At 39.1% G+C, this 18902-nt stretch overlaps 1 protein-coding gene across 1 annotated transcript in view; it reads left to right on the top strand.

Moving 5' to 3' along the window:
- Positions 1–1359: 1359 nt before the first annotated feature.
- The window catches only part of UBAC2 (UBA domain containing 2), a 102305-nt gene continuing 84762 nt past the window's right edge, over positions 1360–18902 (top strand). The window contains exons 1-2 of the mRNA XM_062575762.1: positions 1360–1458; positions 15405–15532. Of these exons, the coding sequence (XP_062431746.1) occupies positions 1428–1458; positions 15405–15532 (159 nt within the window). The 5' untranslated portion in view covers positions 1360–1427. The remainder of the gene's footprint in view (positions 1459–15404; positions 15533–18902) is intronic.

The following is an 18902-nucleotide window of genomic DNA, read 5'->3' as shown; positions in this document are numbered from 1 at the left end:
TCTCATGTAGATGCTCACATTGTGTACTCCCAAAGTACAGGTGAGCCAGATCTACCCTTGGGTGCTACAGTTTTTCAAAGCGTAGTGAGTCTGGCTTTCCAAAGGCCTCTAAAAATTTTAAATTTGAATCATCTTTAGAAAGATGGAACTAATTATATGTACACATTTATATTATACCTGTTGTACATATTTATATTATACCTAGACTAACTCATATTTTTATCTATCATCTGTCTATCTATCCATCCATCCATCTGTATCTATCTGTACGTGAGTTTCAAAATCACCTTCCCTGTGCCTGCAACGTCTGTGGCGGCTCGTGATGCGTTCTGGGATGGCTGGTCCTGAGCAGCAGCAGTCCTTCAATCTCAGGCAGGGTTGCTTGGCTTTCTGGTGCCGCCTTCAAAGTGCTCCCCGCTGCAGCTCGCGGTCTTGCCTGCACGTAGCTCATCCAAACCTGTGAGACTTCTGTACCGCAGGTCGATTAAAAGAACATATTCAATGAACGCAAGCTATTTTGGATGCTATATCCCCCCCCCCCACACACACAGGGTCAAAAAAATCTCTTGAGCTGCAGAGAGGAGAATGCAAGCAGCTCGGGATACTTGATCTTTCGAGGAAGGTAAGGGAACAAAGTAAACTGTTACGTAGCAAACTACGGATAAACCACGATCCCCAATCCCGTGTGGCCGTGAGTCACTCCTGCCTGTAAAAATGTCCTGCACACCCAAGTATTATCATTCTTGTTTTCTCAGCTTTCTGAGCTCCATATAAAATGTTTTTTTCCCCCCCCTCCTTCACCAGCAAGATCACCGAGCGGCAGCTGGAGCCGACAGGCCAAGCTGGGTTCGCACGCCTGTGGGAATGGCGAGGCAGCACCTCAGCGTACAAAGTGCCATCGTTTAGTAACGAAGAGCGGGACTTCTATGCAATGTTGCCTGCACATCGTTCAGAACGCTGCTGTCCGAAGGTACACGTGAAAGCACGGCTGTTTTGACGAATAAAACCCAGCCAGCGCTTCACCCCTGCAGCATCGCACCCGGCCGAGTTTAATTTTGCACGTATGCAGCATTTCAAGCATCTGAAGAATGCCTTCCAGCAACGCCGGTCCCTTACTCAGGGTTTCTCCCTGAGGCTGAGGTTAAAAATCCGGCAAGCTGATTAAAAAAAAAAAAAAAAAAAAAAAAAAGAACGAATTTGCGCCGTGAACCGCAAAGCTCTTCGCAGCACCGCGGCGGGGGAAGGCGGCGGCGGCGGCCTGGGCCGGCAGGGGGCGGCGGCGGCTCGCTCACGGCGCAGTTTGGCCCATCGCGGCCGCCTTAGCCGCCCGTCGCCGGGCGCCGCCGCGGGGTCTGCGCGGCTTCCTGGGGGTTGCGCGAGCGCCGCGGCGGGCGCGAGCCGCCGCCGTTGGGCCGCGCCGCGCCGCCATGTTCACCAGCACCGGCTCCAACGGGCTTTGTGAGTAGCGGCCGCGGCGGCCCCGCCGCAGCCTGGGCAAGGAGGAGCGGGGGGAGGCAGGCGGCGAGGGGTGTGGCGGCGCCCGCCCGCGGGGCGGGGGGCGGCGGCGGCTCCGGGCCGGTGCCGCGGGGCAGCTCGGGGTGAGGAAGCCGTTTGCTGGGCGGTTGCGCGTTCTCCCGGCTCCTCTCCGTGCGCTGGTCACCGCGCTTCGCGGAGCGGCGCGCCCGGCGCCGGGGGGCTTTGGAGCTGTGCCTCGGCGGGCGGGCCCGGGTGCCGCTCAGGTTGGTCTCCAGCCGCTTCTGATGCGTGACTGAAGGGCTCCCTGCACTGGGGGAAAAGGGGGGAAAAAGACTGTGTCGGTCTTGCCCAGCGTTCCTAAAATTACAACGCCGATAAAACAGAAGCAGCTTTTGTTTTGGCTGTCGTTGTGCTTTTGACAGCGGTTGGTGTGCTCTGGGTCACGGCTCTTCCTGTATCATCGGGCCCTTGCGAGGTCTTGTTTTAGACCTAGTTGTTCCGTGACTGCTTCGCCAGTTGTACGTATACATGTCGGGGAAGAGAAAGAACGTTTCGAAGCATTAAAGAAAAAAAAAAAAAAAAAAAAAAAGTCTGTTTAAACCACACTGTTCGGCAGACAGATTTAAGGATACATGTAATGGTAAATCCGTTTAAGGATAACTTTCAGGTTCATGTTTTACCTGAGCAGATTTTGCAGACACTGAAGATTGCCTCTGGGCTGGTTTACATTACAAAGAATTTGATGTGTGGCAATGAAGAATTGAATTGACTGTGAAATGGATTTTGACGCTGCACTCTTCAGAGCAGGCTGGGATGCAGCCAGTCAAAACTTTGCTGACAAACTGCATACTTCAGACCAAATCCAAATCTGAGTGTGAAAGCAATCTCTTACTGTGGGGGAGCAAGTCTTTTGTTTAAGTAGAGGTATTAGTTGTAGTTATTCGATGTTTGACGCATTCACAGGTGAAGGGATTTTTTTTTTTTTTTTTTTTTTTTTTTACAAATGGATCTGATAGCAGTTTACTTGATGTGCTGCTTCTGTTTATTATTATTAAATAATAGAGACTTAGAAGAACAGCCTTTTGGTTGCATGTGTCTGTAATTCCAGGAGAATGAAGAGGGGTGAAAAGTATCCTCATTTGGCTGAATGGGTGGAAAGCCATAGCCAGCACTTAAAGGTTTTACCAAGATAGGCCTGTGGGAGGAGTGAGTGGAAAATTGTGATTGTAATAAACATCTGTGCTAGGAAGAAACCTAGAGAAGATACTATTCTGTTTGTACAAAGTATTTTTTTTTTTACACTCATTTTATCTAGGAAACTGATACAACTTATACTGGTAATGACCTCTCTTATTGACCTAAACTTATTCTTTAGAGCTTGGCTGGTACAGCGGCACTGACAAACTCTAGGTGAGGCATAGCTTTTAGGAATATCCACATATATTCACCAAAAGCATCCTTGTGACAATTTAACAGACAGTTTTAGTTTGTGCCCTCAGATTTTTTTTTCCTGCTTTTATCGTAGAAGTAGCTGACTGAAATGTATATTGGATATAGTCACTGATGTGCAGGGTCTGATTGTTTAGGTTAATGAAGGTGAGTGCAAGCAAAGCTACTGCGTTTTGCATCAGGGAAGCATACCTGCACATGTGTTCTGTTTAGCTAACTGAATTTTGGCAACAGTAACCTCTGGTAGAAGCACAACAGCAAACAGCTGTTGGGTCACAGTTCCAGGGCCTGTATCAGAGACTCTAGATAAAATAACCGGGCACCTGATCAGAGAGTGATAAGAATGATGATACCAGATAAAACTGAAGAGTCCTATAGCCCAGTGTGCCATCTCTGGCAGACTTTGTAACATCCATAGATCTTGGTTAAAGCCATATTCTAATACAATTTGGTGAAACTTAATAATACTAAGCATTTCTTTAGCCATGCTAGGTTATTTTAAAAAGTGACCTAGTTATTGATGCTATTTCTAATCAATAAATGGTTTTAGCATCTTGGGACGTAGATACTGTAGTAAAAATGTCAAACATTACTGGACTCCTTCTGTCACCATTGCCTTGCTTTCACTCCCTTCCACAGAATTCCTGTCTTTGGCAATGGCAAAACAAACACAAACAAACAAACACAACTGTACTAGATTTTGGTAATGTAGTTCTTTTGGGGCTTCTTATGCATTCTAAATATATATTAAATATTTTAATGTATTGTATTATAAAACTGTTTTTGTGAAAGGCAGTTTTCTGGAATCATATCTGAGATGTTTTGACCCAGTCATATTTAATTTAAATTTTGAAACTACTTTTCAGAACCTAAATAATTATTTAGCTCATTGGAAGTATTTTGGTCCTTGAAAATTTTGCAGGTAAGTTGGTCCTTGAAGTTGCATTTGATATTTCTCTGGAAGAAATAGGAGATTAATGAGTGGCTCTTAGTAGCAGCAATTATGGTTGGCTTTAAATGTTTTGCTTCATCTGGTAATCTGACCCTAATGAGTCATCTTGAACTAGGATATTATGGTGTGTGTTCTGCGTAGTCTGAATTTTGTTGTTTATTATTTATTTTGCTGATTTTAAAATAAAGCAAAATAAATAACAGCAGATTATGTAATATACTTCCAGTGGATCCTTGAGGCAATACGAAGGTGAATTTAATAGTCTGTGCTCTCATTAGAGGTCTGAATGAGAGAAATAACCAAGAATTCTTACATCTTATTTGATGCAGCGCATAGATCAGATTTACAATCAATGTCCTATAAAGCCTATCTCCTTTTTGCTGATACTCCACTGCACGTTTTTGCTATTCAGTCTTCCTGTCTTCTGAATGTTTGTAGGCTGCATCTCTCATCTCTAGATATTTTAATGAAAACAAAACTCTTCTTTTAAACTATAGGGAGACTATGAGATGATTAGGACTTTTTTTAACTTGTTTGCTAAATGCTTGTGTTTAAATTGGTCTTATCATGTAGAATAATTTAAGTAGAATATTAAGTTTTGTGGTCATTTTTCACCTTAAGTTATTCTTATTGTAAACATCCATGGCACTTAAATTTATCCCATAGTTGATTCTATCTTTTACTGCATCCCAGACATGGTAACTGTGGGTGCTTAGGAGAAGATATCTTCAAATAATTTAAATAAAAAGCCTATGTGTTTGTTAAAATTAAGTTATTTTTAATACTCCAAACTTTTAAAATGATAAAATCTGGAAGAAGGGATAACAGAATTCTAATAGACTGATGCCACCTAAGAGTATACTAATGTACTGTTTCCTAGGTAACATGGGAGGAAGACACTGTAGGTTCCTTTTAGCATATTTAAAATTTATTTGGGAAAATCTTTAGCTGCATGCACAAAGAAAATCTTAAGTGCTAGTAAATGAATGGAAAACTTGAGTATTTTGATTTCATCAATAAAAGGGGTTCAGCAGTGTAACCAGTCAGTTTGTGCAGATTACTGAGTAGCTGCATTTCCAAAAATTTCTAGACCAGGAATACTCTCAGATTCATTCAACCTGAATTTATTTTGTGTTTGTATTATGAGGTGGCCCTGACACACTACTGTGGACTTACCTGAGTAAGTTTCGCTTTTCTTAAGTTGGCATTATATACCATAGTTGTCCTGAATATTACTGTTCTTCACTGAGGGTAGGACTGTTGTTGCCTTAGGTAGAATCAGGTAATAAAGCAGTTCTAGCATACATCATCTAGATATAGCTGTAAAATTCTTTTTCATGTAACAATGTCTTTGAACGTGCCTTTGGCTTTTTTGCTTAGTTGATACTGTTTGGCCAGATTTTATTTCTGCTAATGTCCCAGTGTTCTACTGGCAAAAAACATTTTGAAAGTTAATACCAAGTACAAATTGTTTTGGTATTACTTAGCTCTAGTTATCTTTGGGGGTGATTTCTGTACTATGGGTGATGGTTGACGGTGGTGGTAGATGTTGCTGGCTATGCAGAAGAGTTCATTTCACATCTGGGCTCTGTCATTCTGTGAGGTAAATGGTAGTCTCTGAATACAAGTTATATTAAAACCCTGAAAGTTCTTTACTGCAGCTTCAGCTGTTCCTCTAACATTTGGCTGCTTTTATGCAAGCTACGCTTTTTCATAAATGGTGCTTGAATAGCTGGGCCTGTGTAGTGAAGTCCGTGTCTTGTACATTTGCCTTCTGAGAAGATGTCTCATGATTTTGAGTACTGCAGTTGAATTCTTACATAAAGTGTTCATCAGTAGTACTTGATATAAATCCTCCCTCCCAGTTCTACTCAGAACTCTTTAATTTTACATGCATAGGCAGAAAGGTTCTTGAAAAAACTGTCATCACAAAAGAGATACATAAAAACCAACCCCGATAACCCTCACAACAAACAAATTATTTGACCTCTGGATGCATGTGAGCCAGTCCAGACTTTTATGTTCTTTGCTAGGACTGATATGCTGAACTCCTTACAGGCAACATTGGGTGTAGCAGATGAACAACATATTGGGAGCTGGGAACTCCCTACCTGATCTGTATGTGACACATCTGAGAGTGTTGGATGAAGAGATGTAAAAATAGACATACCTGGTACATGTTGCCTCTACACCAGATGGAAGTCAGGAGACAAATAAGAACACCATTTAAAAGGACAGAGGCGGTTTGCCATTGTTAATGCAGACTGCTTTGATTATCAAGAATAGCAGAGGAGCTGGTAAACCTTGGAAGCAGAAAAATCCAGTTACTCTAGGTTATAGGAAGCGCAGCCCAGGCATCCTCAGGTAACTTAGCAAAATGTTAATCCAGCTGGAGCTGAGCTGATTCTAAAGAATTAGATTCAAACTTCTGAGGAGCTCTGCTACAGTGTGCTGAGGAAGCATGCTCCAGCACCCAGGTTTCAGGCAGGATTTAAGAGGTGGACAGTAGTGCTACACCCAGACTTGTTTCTTGTGTTGCATCCTGCTAGAAATAGGAGTCCCATGAAGAATGGTACTGACATACTTTAGTGGCTCTGCAAAGGCTACATGAGTGCATCAGGAGTGACATGAGGTGGCTGATTTACGGTAGTGCTGCTTAGCTGTTTTTGCTCCTTGTTCTCCAGCATGCTGAATTCCAGGACCAAATTTACCATACATAAGAAGCTTTTCACTTTAAGACACCAAAGCCTTTTCAACAACTTTCACGCCAGTAAGATCTACATCAAACTCTTCTGCAGATATTTTATTATTCGTCCTCTTCCAACATTATTGCACGTGCGATGAGCAGTACTGCACGTGGAAGTCACAGGGCAATCTATTAGAGCTAATCTTTATTAAGGTAAAATTTGAGTCGGTGTTTTACAGCATAGCCACTTCCTACACCTGGGAAGTATTTGACTACTGTGGCTACTACACACAAATTACTTTGTGTAGTAGTAGAATACTTTGAACTTACGTGTATGGATTTCCTCTTACGCAGCCTGTGCTTTTACCTCTCTGTGAACCTTGCAGTGCCGTGCTAAATATTTCTTAAACACAAGCAAGAATGGGCTGTTGTGCTCCTCTGCTTGTGCAGCCTGCAAGACTGAAGTGTTCTGCATGTAGGCATCAGGAAAATAATAAAGCTATATAGGTTGATGCTTTATGGTAGGACTGAAGAAAGGATGAAGTATGTATTGAATATATCAGACTTGCATGCATAACAATATTGGGCAGTACAGCAGTGTATGGGAACACAGATTAGGTTGTATATCAGCATACTGAAGTACCATGCAATTCAAAAATATTAGCTTGAGTCTTGGGAGCCATGTAGCCACATCAGTTCAATTAACCCAGGCACTGCATGCCACAAAACTGTGGCCATTCTGCTTCTGCTGCAGAGCTAGCTCATTTGGAGCTAGCTTGGGGATCTCCACACAGCACTATGATGTAGTCATACCTGACACTTCTGATAGCACGTACTAAAAGTAGTACAGTAATATGCCCTGTGGTTGGAAGGAGGAAGAGGCTATTCAGCTAGATGGGTGTTTCTGTTAACTTCAACCTGTTTCACTTTCTTTTCAAATGTTCCTTTTAAAAACAAAGAATTTCCCTTTTTTAGTAGCTCCTCACTCTTTTATAGTCTCTGGCTTTTACTTTGTGAAGTAGGCTAAAGGCTCCTAGGCTAAAGCCAGCACCTTCTTAAAGAACAGATGTATAGGCAATTGGTTAGGTTAGTCATGTCAGCATCTTTTAAAAATGGATTTAAAAATCTCAGTTGTTTTTCTTACTGAGTTTATTCCTGCCAAATGTGTTTCCTCTGCAGGACTAAAATCCTTTGGTCTTGGGAGGCATAGGATCTTGACCAGAAGCGTTGCCCAGATTCCTCTTGTGATGTTAAGCCTATGTACTAACATCATTCAGCTCTCAGCTTTGGTGTTAAGTTCATAGGCGTTCCTGCAGTGATACTGTTATTACTGTGTTCACTTGCAAGCATCATAATCATCAGCCACCAAAGTAAGCTGTGAAATGACAGTCTAAATATGCCTGTATCTCCTTTCTGTGTCTGTTCGCTATGTCTAGGCCAGCACAGAGTCACATGATTCACGGTATTTCATTTAACCATGTAAGAATTTCTGACAGCTGTGACTTCAGTATTTTTGCGAGATCAGTTTGTATCGCATCTTTTTTTAAAGGGGGGAAATAATAGAAAAACATACTTGCACTATATTGACCAAATTCTGAAAATCACTAGTCAACTCTTAAATAATTTCCAGTTCAAACTGCTTGTTGTGTAATTTCTACCTAGGTTGTAGAGTATTTCATTGATCCAATATATGGATGGCATTTTTTTTTTGAAGTGGGAGCTTCTGGTGCTTTGAGTAGCACATTGCATTATTCAGCAGAGTTGAACAGGGATTTTCATGCAGAGTGTAGTTCTTCAGTCTGTGGTTCCTTTGTTTTCAGCAGAAAGATTTCCATTTAAAACTAAGGTTCTGTGGCATGTGTATCATGTGATTTTGTTTTTTGTGCTAATTTGTTGTGGTGGTATTTTTGCACTGAATCTCTTTCAGAAATGGAATGTGTTTAAGAGTTCTTGTCTTGAGGTGGTGCAAGAAAAACAGACTTTTTTCAGAGTCTTTTACTGCTGCCTCTTTCTCAAAGATGACCAGTCCTGTGGTGGTTAGTTTAATCTCTGCTTCGGGACCATGGGAATGGTGTGTAACTTGCAGTGAATAAGGAGTGAAAAATCATCTGTGCTTAACTGTAATATTGTAAACCTTTTCCAAAGTTTAATTATGAAGGAGGATTAAAAAAAAGTTAAATAATTTAACTATAATTTTTGTTGTAGGACAGCATTTCTCTTACTATGCTTTCCTAACTCCTTATGAAATTATCATGTAAATGTTTACACTATGTTGAATTGAATATTGATATTTCAACTTGATGCTGTCTTAAGAGTTTAATGCAAACTGCTGGGATATTTTTAAGGGGATTGCATGCTACTTGGCTCCTCTATTATTGGAGGATTTTTCTGAAATATTCGTAGTAGAACACGTTGCTTTGGAACAAAAGGCATGCATTCATATCATGTAAAGTTTTACCTCAGAGATAATGTGATATGAAGCTGGAAGCTTCATTTTATGTTCTGGATGAAGAGAACAGCAAGGCTTTTTGCATTATATAGTCTTTGTTCATACAGAGAGTTATGCAGCGGTCATCTGTTTCTGTTGATGTGTGGGAACTCCTCTGAATGTCGCTTTTCCTCCTTCCTTGTGTGGTATCATCTCTTGTGCTGAAATGACGATTGCTAGTTGCAGTTGGAAGAATACTCCTTTCTTTCTTGTTCACCTTTCTTGTTCTCTGGATTAAGACAATTTACTCCTCAAACTTGTTCAATTTATGAGTGTTTCTGTTACTCTACTGAGAACTTCCAGTTTTATCAGATTGAAAAAGAAAATATATCTTAGGATATTTTTTTAAGGTAGATTTGTGTTTGCTGAGCGGTTTACTAAGCTTATGTAGAGTTACTCTTTACTGATCGGCAGCTATTGATGTAAGAAACAAAATAAGACCACTTAGTGAAATTTCTTTTTTTTTTTTTTTTTTCTGAATTCCTATGAAATTCTTTTTGTATCAGTTTATTAACAAAACTCCTGAAGTGCCTGATTTGAAAGAATTCAATCTGTTAAACCTTTCTAGCAGGACACAGGCAGAGACATGGTCTAAGTTCCAGACTATTTTTGTCTATATAAAAGGGAATAGAATATTGCAAAACAGCATTGATGGCACAGTAAACTGTATTTCATTTGAGCATAAAAATGCTCTAATAGAGCACTACATGAGAATGCAGTGCTACCTATTTTGAAAGAACTGTATTTTCTCTTTTAAAGTGAACTGTAAAAATTCAAAAAATAAACTACTTTTCTGATTTCTCATATGGATAGGTGGTAACATAGACCATAATTCTTAAGGTGAAAATGTAGTCTGATACTGTTAAAACCAAGGAAACTATGCAAAGCAGGCGCTAACTTATGAAAAAACTCAGGATGTGCACATCAGTTAAAATTCACAATCTTCTGAGTAGACATACATAGCTTTTGATGTCCATGTGCTGTGGTGAACACTGTTCTGAACTGAGAAAAGCATGAGACATACTTAACAAACCCCACAGTTCATTATATGGAATCCTTATCTCCTTGTAATAGATTGCGTGCTCTTCTCCCTCAGTAAAAAGGCCATGATGGAAGCACCTTCCTTGATACAGGGTCTTACAGCACCATTTAGTTAAGTTCCTTCCTCAGAGTAGGCATCTTCGAGATTCCTCAAATGGTGTTACACATGTCTGTATCTCTTGTCATCCTTGATGGCATGCTTTAACTTGTTTTGTTACTGTTCAGAAGTCAGTGCATAGCTATAATCAAACACAAGTCTTATTCCTCAGATCTAGTAAGATTGCTCCAGTCACCCAAAAACGCACCTTGGCATCTAGGAAATACTTAAAGTTCTTTTCAGATTGAGTATCTGACAGAGAGTTTCATGAACCATTCCAGTAAAGATTTCCAAGTATATGAGAGGAAATATTCATGCCATTAATACTATTTGTTTGATGTACTGGTAAACTTGCATCTGGAGGAAAAAAATAGGCAAGAGTTTCTGAAAACTAACCATTTTGAAAGATTACTGTATGCTAGAGAACCTGCTGCAGGTTCTCAACCAGGCTTTGGAGTATAGTAGATAAATATGTGAAAGCTTAATGCAGGAAAAACAAAAGAACCAAAAATATGCATTCCACTAGTGCATTTGGGGAGTAGGGTATATCCAAATGGGCATGTGCTACTGCTTAAAGATGAACAGATCTTGTGAATCACAATTAATAGAATAGGTTCCTCCGTATTTCACCCCATTATATAGCCTCTAGCACTTAATTTGCCTGTATGAAAGTGGTGTATTTGCCTCTAACATCTGGGTTTGGGAAGTACACAGGTGGCACTGGGGGGAAAAAAAGCCGTCACACTGATGTGTTTTGTCTGTGGCTCTGGTGTAAGCTCAGCCGGGATCTCCAGGAAAATGCCCTGAGGTGATTGAAGATTCTGCAGTCACTGCTCATCAACTGGCACCTGCAATGGGGAACTCTGACAAGTCGAATATCAGTCCAAGGTGTAAAGCTGCTCCCTGAAAAGCCCTTCTGAAACAGTAGGTTAGTGTTGGAGGAGGCAGCCTTGTCATTCCGCTGACTGTCTTGGCTCACTGTGAGTGTTGAACAGCCAGGCAACAGGAAATTATTTCTAAAACTGTAGCTGTTGCTGCTGCCACAACTTCCGTATTCTTCTCATTAATGCAGTGGTGGATTTTGAAGCTGCAGCTACTTGTACTTCTGGACCATAAGCCTCTGCCCCTGCTAGTGAGAGACATCTGTTTTGTAATGAGCTCTCTGCCCTTTGAAAGTGGTGCTGCTGGCCAAAAAAGTGGTAGGCTGTGGAATAAGAGAATTCATGGGATTTGTAAATGAGTGCAGGGGTGGATTGTGGAGATCTACCATTGTTTTTTGGTTTACATCTTGTTCTAGGATGAGTCTCACACTGCTTAATGGTATCACAAAGACTGGAACACTTGCCTGTGAGGTTATGAGGGTTATTTTGGGGAGAACTTCTCCAGTGCCCCAGGTGGAAGCAATGATCTGTGGTGAAAGCTAGTTGTTTGCATGGTCATCATAGCGTTGACATATTTTGCTGCCTATTTCAAAATTATTCTGTTCACATAGATGAGATCTCAATATGCAAGTTGCGGCAACAGTATTATTATTGTCTGGTGTTTGCAAGAATTGTCACTTAAGAGATACTTCGGGAGTGCAAATGTATTCCATGGTCTTTGAAGATAGTTTTTCATTTATCTTAGCTCTTCAGTATGAGAATGAGAGTTTATTCTTTCATTCTACTTTCTTTACATGGCATAGAGACATTGTGTTTTTTCTCCATGCATGTGTTTGTTTTAGTGTTGACTATAATCCCTGGTACCTAGATATGAGACAGAAAGCTGAATTACCAACCTATAATGTTGCAGGCTGGAATTTCAGGTTTAAAATTTTATCTTCACATACATAGTAAGGCATTTGAGTCAGATGTCAGAGGCATGATTGTTATAGCTGAAATTGATAGTAATTTTCGGTGTGACTGGTTGAGACTGATGGCATTCTGTAGCGGCGGCGAACTGCTCCTTTACTGGTGACCTCACTTCATAAGGACCTATGTGCTGTTGAATAGTAAAGCAAACTACTACCCTGTACACTGAATCACTGGGTAAAACATTTAAGGAGATGTGTAAATTGTTTATGTGGAAGAGTTTATCTTATCTTCAGCTTACTGGACAAGAACAGTGTTACAAACCATGATGATGTTTTGAGAACGTTGAGAGTAAAAGTTTCTATTATTGATGAAATGTTCCCTGTGGGTGCCTGTCACGTTAATGGGTTAGTTGCTTTTGTGGTTTTTCACTTAGTGACATACTTAAAAAAATAAAACACGTTTCCTCTATGATAAGGCTTAAAGTGTCTTAAGCTGAAAGCTAAAACGGGGATCTTAATAAAAATGTGTGTGTTTACACATTTTGGAGAAAACAGGTGTGGTTTTATTGGTTGGTTATTTTTGAACACAATCAAATCAGGAGTTAATTTATGATAATATACTTTAAGTGTGTGCTAACTATAAAGTGAGAATGATCTAATGATATGGAAATTACAGTGAAATCTAAAGACAGATATAAAGCACGTATAGAAATAAATAGTCACAGTGGGAAATCTAGTATTTCAGTTGTCACTTTTTTGTGGTGACTTCATCCTTAAGTGCAGATTGTCATAGGACTAATGAGTCCTTGGAAAGTTTGTTTAAACTTGTGAAAAATTGTAAATGTATTTAATGTAAATATATTTAAGTAAGGTACAAGTTTTACAAGTTTTATCAAACTTCATTTCAGAGATACCTACTGTTGTGACTAGTCCTATTCTGATTTAGGCTTTACTTCTGAGTATCAATTATATCGTGGTTATAGAACTGACATTTTCCATGTTAAAATTAATGTTTTAGATTTCCTGTATGACATGAAGCTTGCACTGAGGTGATTTTAGTGCTGTACTTTTATCTTTACCTGCTTATTACTTTTTTGTCACTTAAATAATTTGGAAAGAAGAACTATTGAATGCTGTGTCAGGTGACTGTCTTACTGCTATTTAACAATACAGGACGATTAAATAGAAAAATTTCTAAAATGGCATAAGTAGCACTGAGATGTCATACCACTTAAGCTCAGTAGTTTAAGTTTGACTTTTATGATTTGAGCCCTAGTATTACTAAATTTGCTAATCCATTGCTGTTGCTTTCAGGAGCATTTTTGTTTCTATTACAGATATTGTATAGGCTTTTTTTTTTTTTAATCTTACTCTAACACACAATTTTTCTATAAAGAAGACTTAATATTTCATCTGAAGAGTAAATACTTGCAAAAACAATTGCAATAATGCAAGTTTTTGATAATGCAAAGCATGGTTCAGTTCAAAAGTGTTCAGGTAAATGATGTCTGCTGCTACGAGCTCAAGTTAACTAAAGGAGCTCTGGCTGAGCTTTTAAGTGGATGTTTGCATGTATTGTGTGCACAGCAACTTTTGGGCATCTGTAATTGTCTTCCCCCCACCACCTTCAGTGTTTTACCTTACTCTAATGATGATTTTTAAGGCATCAAACTAAATCAGAGGAGTGAAAAATTAAAATAATGGATGTCTCAAGACCATGGAGTGTATTTTGGGGGAGCAAAAATCCAGGCAAAGAGATTAGATCGTAAGGATGATAGTTTTCTTACATTAAAAACACTCAACTAGGCTTGCTGCCCTCATGATATTACCACACTAATGATAAAACTAAGGCTTATGGGTAGCAGAGTAATATCAGCCTTTGTGACCCAAGTCACTCTCCAGTATCTATAACAGAAAGGACAGTTCTTCAAAGGCATTGATTATTTTAATGGAGTAAAGAAAATGAATCTGTGAATAATGAACTTAAAGGTATGGTTAGGAACTGAAAGGATAGTTTTAAGTTTAAGTTGATGGTACGCTGCACGTAGGAAAAGACATTTTCTTCACTAATCCAGTATGGTGAACAGAAAATTCATGACTTCAAGGTGAAGACTTCAAGATGATGTGAACTGGGACTATCTAACACTTCTATGAATGCTCTTTTTGAAGTCATCGGTTAATACTTGAACAAAGTTTGTCCTTAAATTACATAAAGCACTGCTATATTTTTACTGGCAATGGGATTGTGCCATGGTAAAATCTTGGCTTTGGTGCCTATTACCATATTCCTTTTACAGTAGTTCATTCTTCTAGTGTGCGGCAGATGTTGTAGACTGGATCATTTATGATGGTTAGTTTATCTGGATGCATAACAAATGTTTGCTGTATTACACTACTTTTTATGCCGTTGTTTTTCCTGTGTGTCTATGCTTTACTTCTTATTATTAGTTTTAAATTAGTTGTATCATTCCTTTTGTTATCTAAAAATAATTTCATGATAATGTCCTGCAAAAGAGGAGTAGTCCATAAATCAATACATGCATGCTATAACTGGGATGTTTGGGAAGGAAGTAAAATGTGATTAAAGTGCATGTGTAAAGAGGAGAAATGTCACAGACTTATTTCGGTTTCTGTGTTGGCTTGAATTGTTGGGCAAGAGTTTCTGTTCTGTTGCAGCAGCTACACCAACACAACTTGGGATGAATTATTGGGTGTTTTGTCCTAGATATTCCACTAGACAGTTTTTAGTAAACGTGTATTGCGAAGATTCTCTGCTTGCTTGCTTCTGAGTGTCCTGCTTGAAAGTCGTGCTATTAGGGGGAGAGAAATTCTGATTTCACAAACTTCCCAATTTTAATTAATTTCTTCCTTAATAATTATAATCATTGTTGGATGTCTGTCATTCGTGCGTATGGATGTCATATAAACTGACTTCAGCATATCTTTCTTGAGTGGTGGATCTGAGCATTGTGAAAAGTTAGTTATCTGGACATTTTTTCAGGTGGTTCCCGATTCACAGATTCCAGAATAGAAGTTAATCGTAATTCCTAAAGCAAGTGATGTAAATGGATTTGCATGTATATTTTGCAAGCAAGAAAATATTGTTTTTTTTTTCCCCCTGAAATGTGGTGTCTTGTGTAGGAGTTCTTGCATGACCTCCATAGGTAGAGAGAGCTTTGTTTTAATTCTAGCTAGACAGTTAATTCCATGAGAGAATGCTGGAAACAGAATATCCGATTAATGTTCAACTATCAAAGACTTTCTTCAGTTTTTTTCCTATTTGGAAGGGAAGTTGTTGAGATTAAAAAAAAAAAAAGTGATGCCATTGTTAAATGTTCCAATCACTTGTCTAAATGTGTCGCTTTTTAAATATGAGAGATATTTTTCTCTAAAATCACATTTATTTTATTTTCTGTCTTTAAGATAAAGCACCTTTGTCAAAGAGTCTGTTATTAGTCCCAAGTGCCATCTCGATTCTATTGGCTCTACTCTTCCAACATTATCAGAAGTTCTTTGCATATAACCTACAAGGTATAAAAGAGGATTTTCAGGTAAGTGTCAGTTAATTTTGTGTGAAAAGAGATTGCAAAATACTTTCTTCTGTGTCATTCCCCCCGCCCCCTTCCGTTTCTCCTCTGTTTCTTTCCCTTTGTTCATCGTCTTAGATTAACTTGTGTTTTACCTTTTACCATGTTACCCTAGTGGGCCACTGTGTGTAACAGGCTATTACCCACTTTTTGGCTGAAATGAGAAAAACTGATCTGAAACTGTCAGCTTTCACTTCTTTCTGTTGTCTGGGAAATGGTTGGTTTTGTATCATCTCTCCTTCAAGCCACTGACAGATGGGAAACTCGCTGTAAATAAAGTGTGAATTAATTTATGTAATAATATAAATATTTTGATATGAATGTCATTATTGTGCTCAGTTTTTGAGGATGAAAAGGGCTATCTGTGAACAGTTACTCTGATCATGATTTCTTTTAAAAACAGCCCATGAATTTTGCTCTTTAACTTCTACTTCAGGGTATTATGGGAAACTAAAATTTACCTGCTGCTTCTAATTTGAAGACTCTAATTTGGAGAATTTGTCATGTTCCTCAATAGTCTGCTGAATTAGTTAATTATCTTATTAAACATTTGTAGCTTATTCCCAGCTGAAACCAGAGTACTTTCATCTTTTGAGGTACTACACCTTTCACTAGCAGAGATTTTACTCTCTGCTAAATTAAGGAATTCTGTGATACCAATTCTAATTGTCAAAAGTCTGCATTTAGAAACAGCTAGTTACATTTTGGGGGGGTTGTTGTTGTTTTTAATTTTTTTCTGTTCTTTGAAAGCAGCATACTATTGCTCCAGAGAAGGGTCAGCAAATGCCTCTGTAATTATCTTTCCCCAAAGGTTTTATAGTTGGGTTCAAAAAAGTATTTAGTCAGCTGAATGTCTTTGAGGATGCTGACTGTAGCCTTTAGGCTGTAAAAGATAATTATGTTACAGATCAGTTTTTATGAAGCCCTGAAAAATGCAAGGCCATCTCATATATATATATATATATATATATATATATATATATATATATATATATATATATATGAGATGGCCTTGCATATATGTATGTATATATTTTGCTTATATCTAGATCCATTCTTCCTGATTATTTTTGAGTAGTCCTGACTCCTACTGTGGCTGCAGGTTTTTCAGAGGTCCAGAGAGGTTCAGAACAATACAGTCCCCTGCAGTTGCTACTTGCTCATGCTTTTGTTTTTTCCCACTTCACCATTAGTTTATTTTTCACAGGGGCCAGACAGGGAAACTAGTGATTCTTTGTGCTGTAGTTCTCGCTATGCTCTTTCTTGTCAAGAACAATAGCTGTATTTCAATGAGAATGCAATGTCTAAGAGCACCATTCATGTTTTCAAAGTGTCTTGCTGGGGTTCTGCAGCAAAAAAAAAAGACATAAATGAATATCTATCTCTTAAAAGTGTTACAACAAAATATTTGGGAAGGGAGGGTAAAAGGTCTGGCAGAATAATCAGAGTTTAAATAGAAAGTTTTTTTTTCTAAGCTTATCTTTAAGAGTTCCATCTTTCCATTTGTCTGATCTGCTGAAAACTAGGAGTAGGGGTAGGTGTATCTTTTTGAAAGAAATCATCTTTTTCTATTAGGTCTTAAATATTGCCATTTGGAGGTAGCTGTAGAAGCTGTGATGCTTTTATGTGATGTTTCGGGGAATTCCTTTTTTTTTTTCTTTTTTTTCTTTAATATACTTTCCTGAAATTGTTTTTACCCTTTTTGTCTTAGCTTTTTGGACTAAGGTATATACTTCATAATTGTGTATCTCCCAGATCAGGGACAGTAAATGATTTAATTCCTGCCTGATGCTAATATTAAAGTGAGACCACTTTAAGAAAAGTTGTTTAGGAGTAAATTCATCTGGAAGGAGGAGTTTAATGGAAGAGAAATTTTTCAGGGGCAGAACAGGCATTTTGGGTATTAACACTTGTTAAAGCTGGTGCAGCAGATATGAAATAAAGTATGCAGTTGTAGAATGCTTTTGATTTGAAAGGCAAAATATTTATTGTAGCAAATGAAAAGATCTTTGTTGCCATAATGGGGACTCTTAAGAATAGTAAAGAAACAGTGTGTAAAGTAATCAAGATCTTAATTTCTTCAGCCCTATGTATTTTTTAGGCTAGATGAAGTAAATTAGGTTTGGAAGCCTGACATAGTCTATGGAAGTGCTATTCAATTAATATGTGTCACCAAATGTTGAGCTGTAAGATCACAGCCCTGACAGCTTGGGCTTTAGGAGAGGTTGTCCTCAAGCTACTGGGCACATTGACATGTGACAGCTAGAACTGTGAGGTCCCACTTTTTACTGTAGATGTATTCAGTTGTTTTGTATTCCAGTAAAGTTAAATGCAGAAATACCAGTTGATGCTCACGGATCTTGAAAGATTTAAGGTTCAGAGAGTGGAGAATGCTTAGCAGGCTGTGATTTAGGAAAGTTAGCTGAGCTGAAAACTAGCAAGGGAGATTAAAGGCAGCAAGGAAGTTTTCTGTAAATGCATCTGCAGCAAAAGGAAGGGTGAGGGTAATGTGAATCCGTTGCTCAGTGGGGAGAGTATGTAGTGGAAAAGGACATGGAAAGGACTGAAGTATTCAGTGCCCTTTTTGCATCAGTTTGCAGTGGTAAGATTTTACCCCAGGTTTTCAAGGGCTCTGAGCCTCCTACCAGAATCTGTGGGACTGAAGCAATACTGATTCATAGGGGAAGATGGTCAGGGATCTTTTATGCCACCTCGCCATATGCAATTCGGAGAGACCAGATGGCTCTGATGGCACAAAAGGAACTGGAAATGTAATTGTGAGGCCTCTTCATAACATCTTCAAAAGATCATGGAAATTGGTGGAAGTACCTGGTGACTGGAAAAAGGCTCTTGTAGCCAAGAAGACCAACAGCCTTCTGAGCTGTATTAGTTGGTGTGTGGCCAGCAGGTCCAGGCAAGTGATACTTCCCATCTATTTGGCACTTGTAAGACGTTATTTAGAGTACTGTGTCCCATTCTGGGCACCTCAGTACAAGAACAACATGGACACATTAGAGCAAATCCACAGGGTGATCAGAGGGCTGCAGCACGTGACATCAAGTAAGGACCAAGAGAACAGGATCTATTCAGCCTGGAGTAGAGAAGGCAAAGAGGAAACACCTTTTTGCTGCTACAGGTTAGCTATCTACAGCGACAGAGAGAAGCTGGAGCCAGATTCTTGGAGGTGGACAATAGGACAAGAGGCAATTGAAACAAATTGGAGCATGAAAAATTCCAATTAGATATATGTGTGGTTTTCAGCTTGGTTTGCTTGCTTGCTTGCTTGTTTGTTTTTGTAAACCATGAAGGTGATAAAACATTGAAACGGGTTGCC

The sequence above is a fragment of the Rhea pennata genome, chromosome 1 (genome assembly GCF_028389875.1).
Source record: "Rhea pennata isolate bPtePen1 chromosome 1, bPtePen1.pri, whole genome shotgun sequence".
Classification (NCBI taxonomy): domain Eukaryota; kingdom Metazoa; phylum Chordata; class Aves; order Rheiformes; family Rheidae; genus Rhea; species Rhea pennata.
The sequence above is the reverse complement of the archived record's forward strand: the minus strand, read 5'-3'. Positions and strand labels throughout refer to the sequence as shown.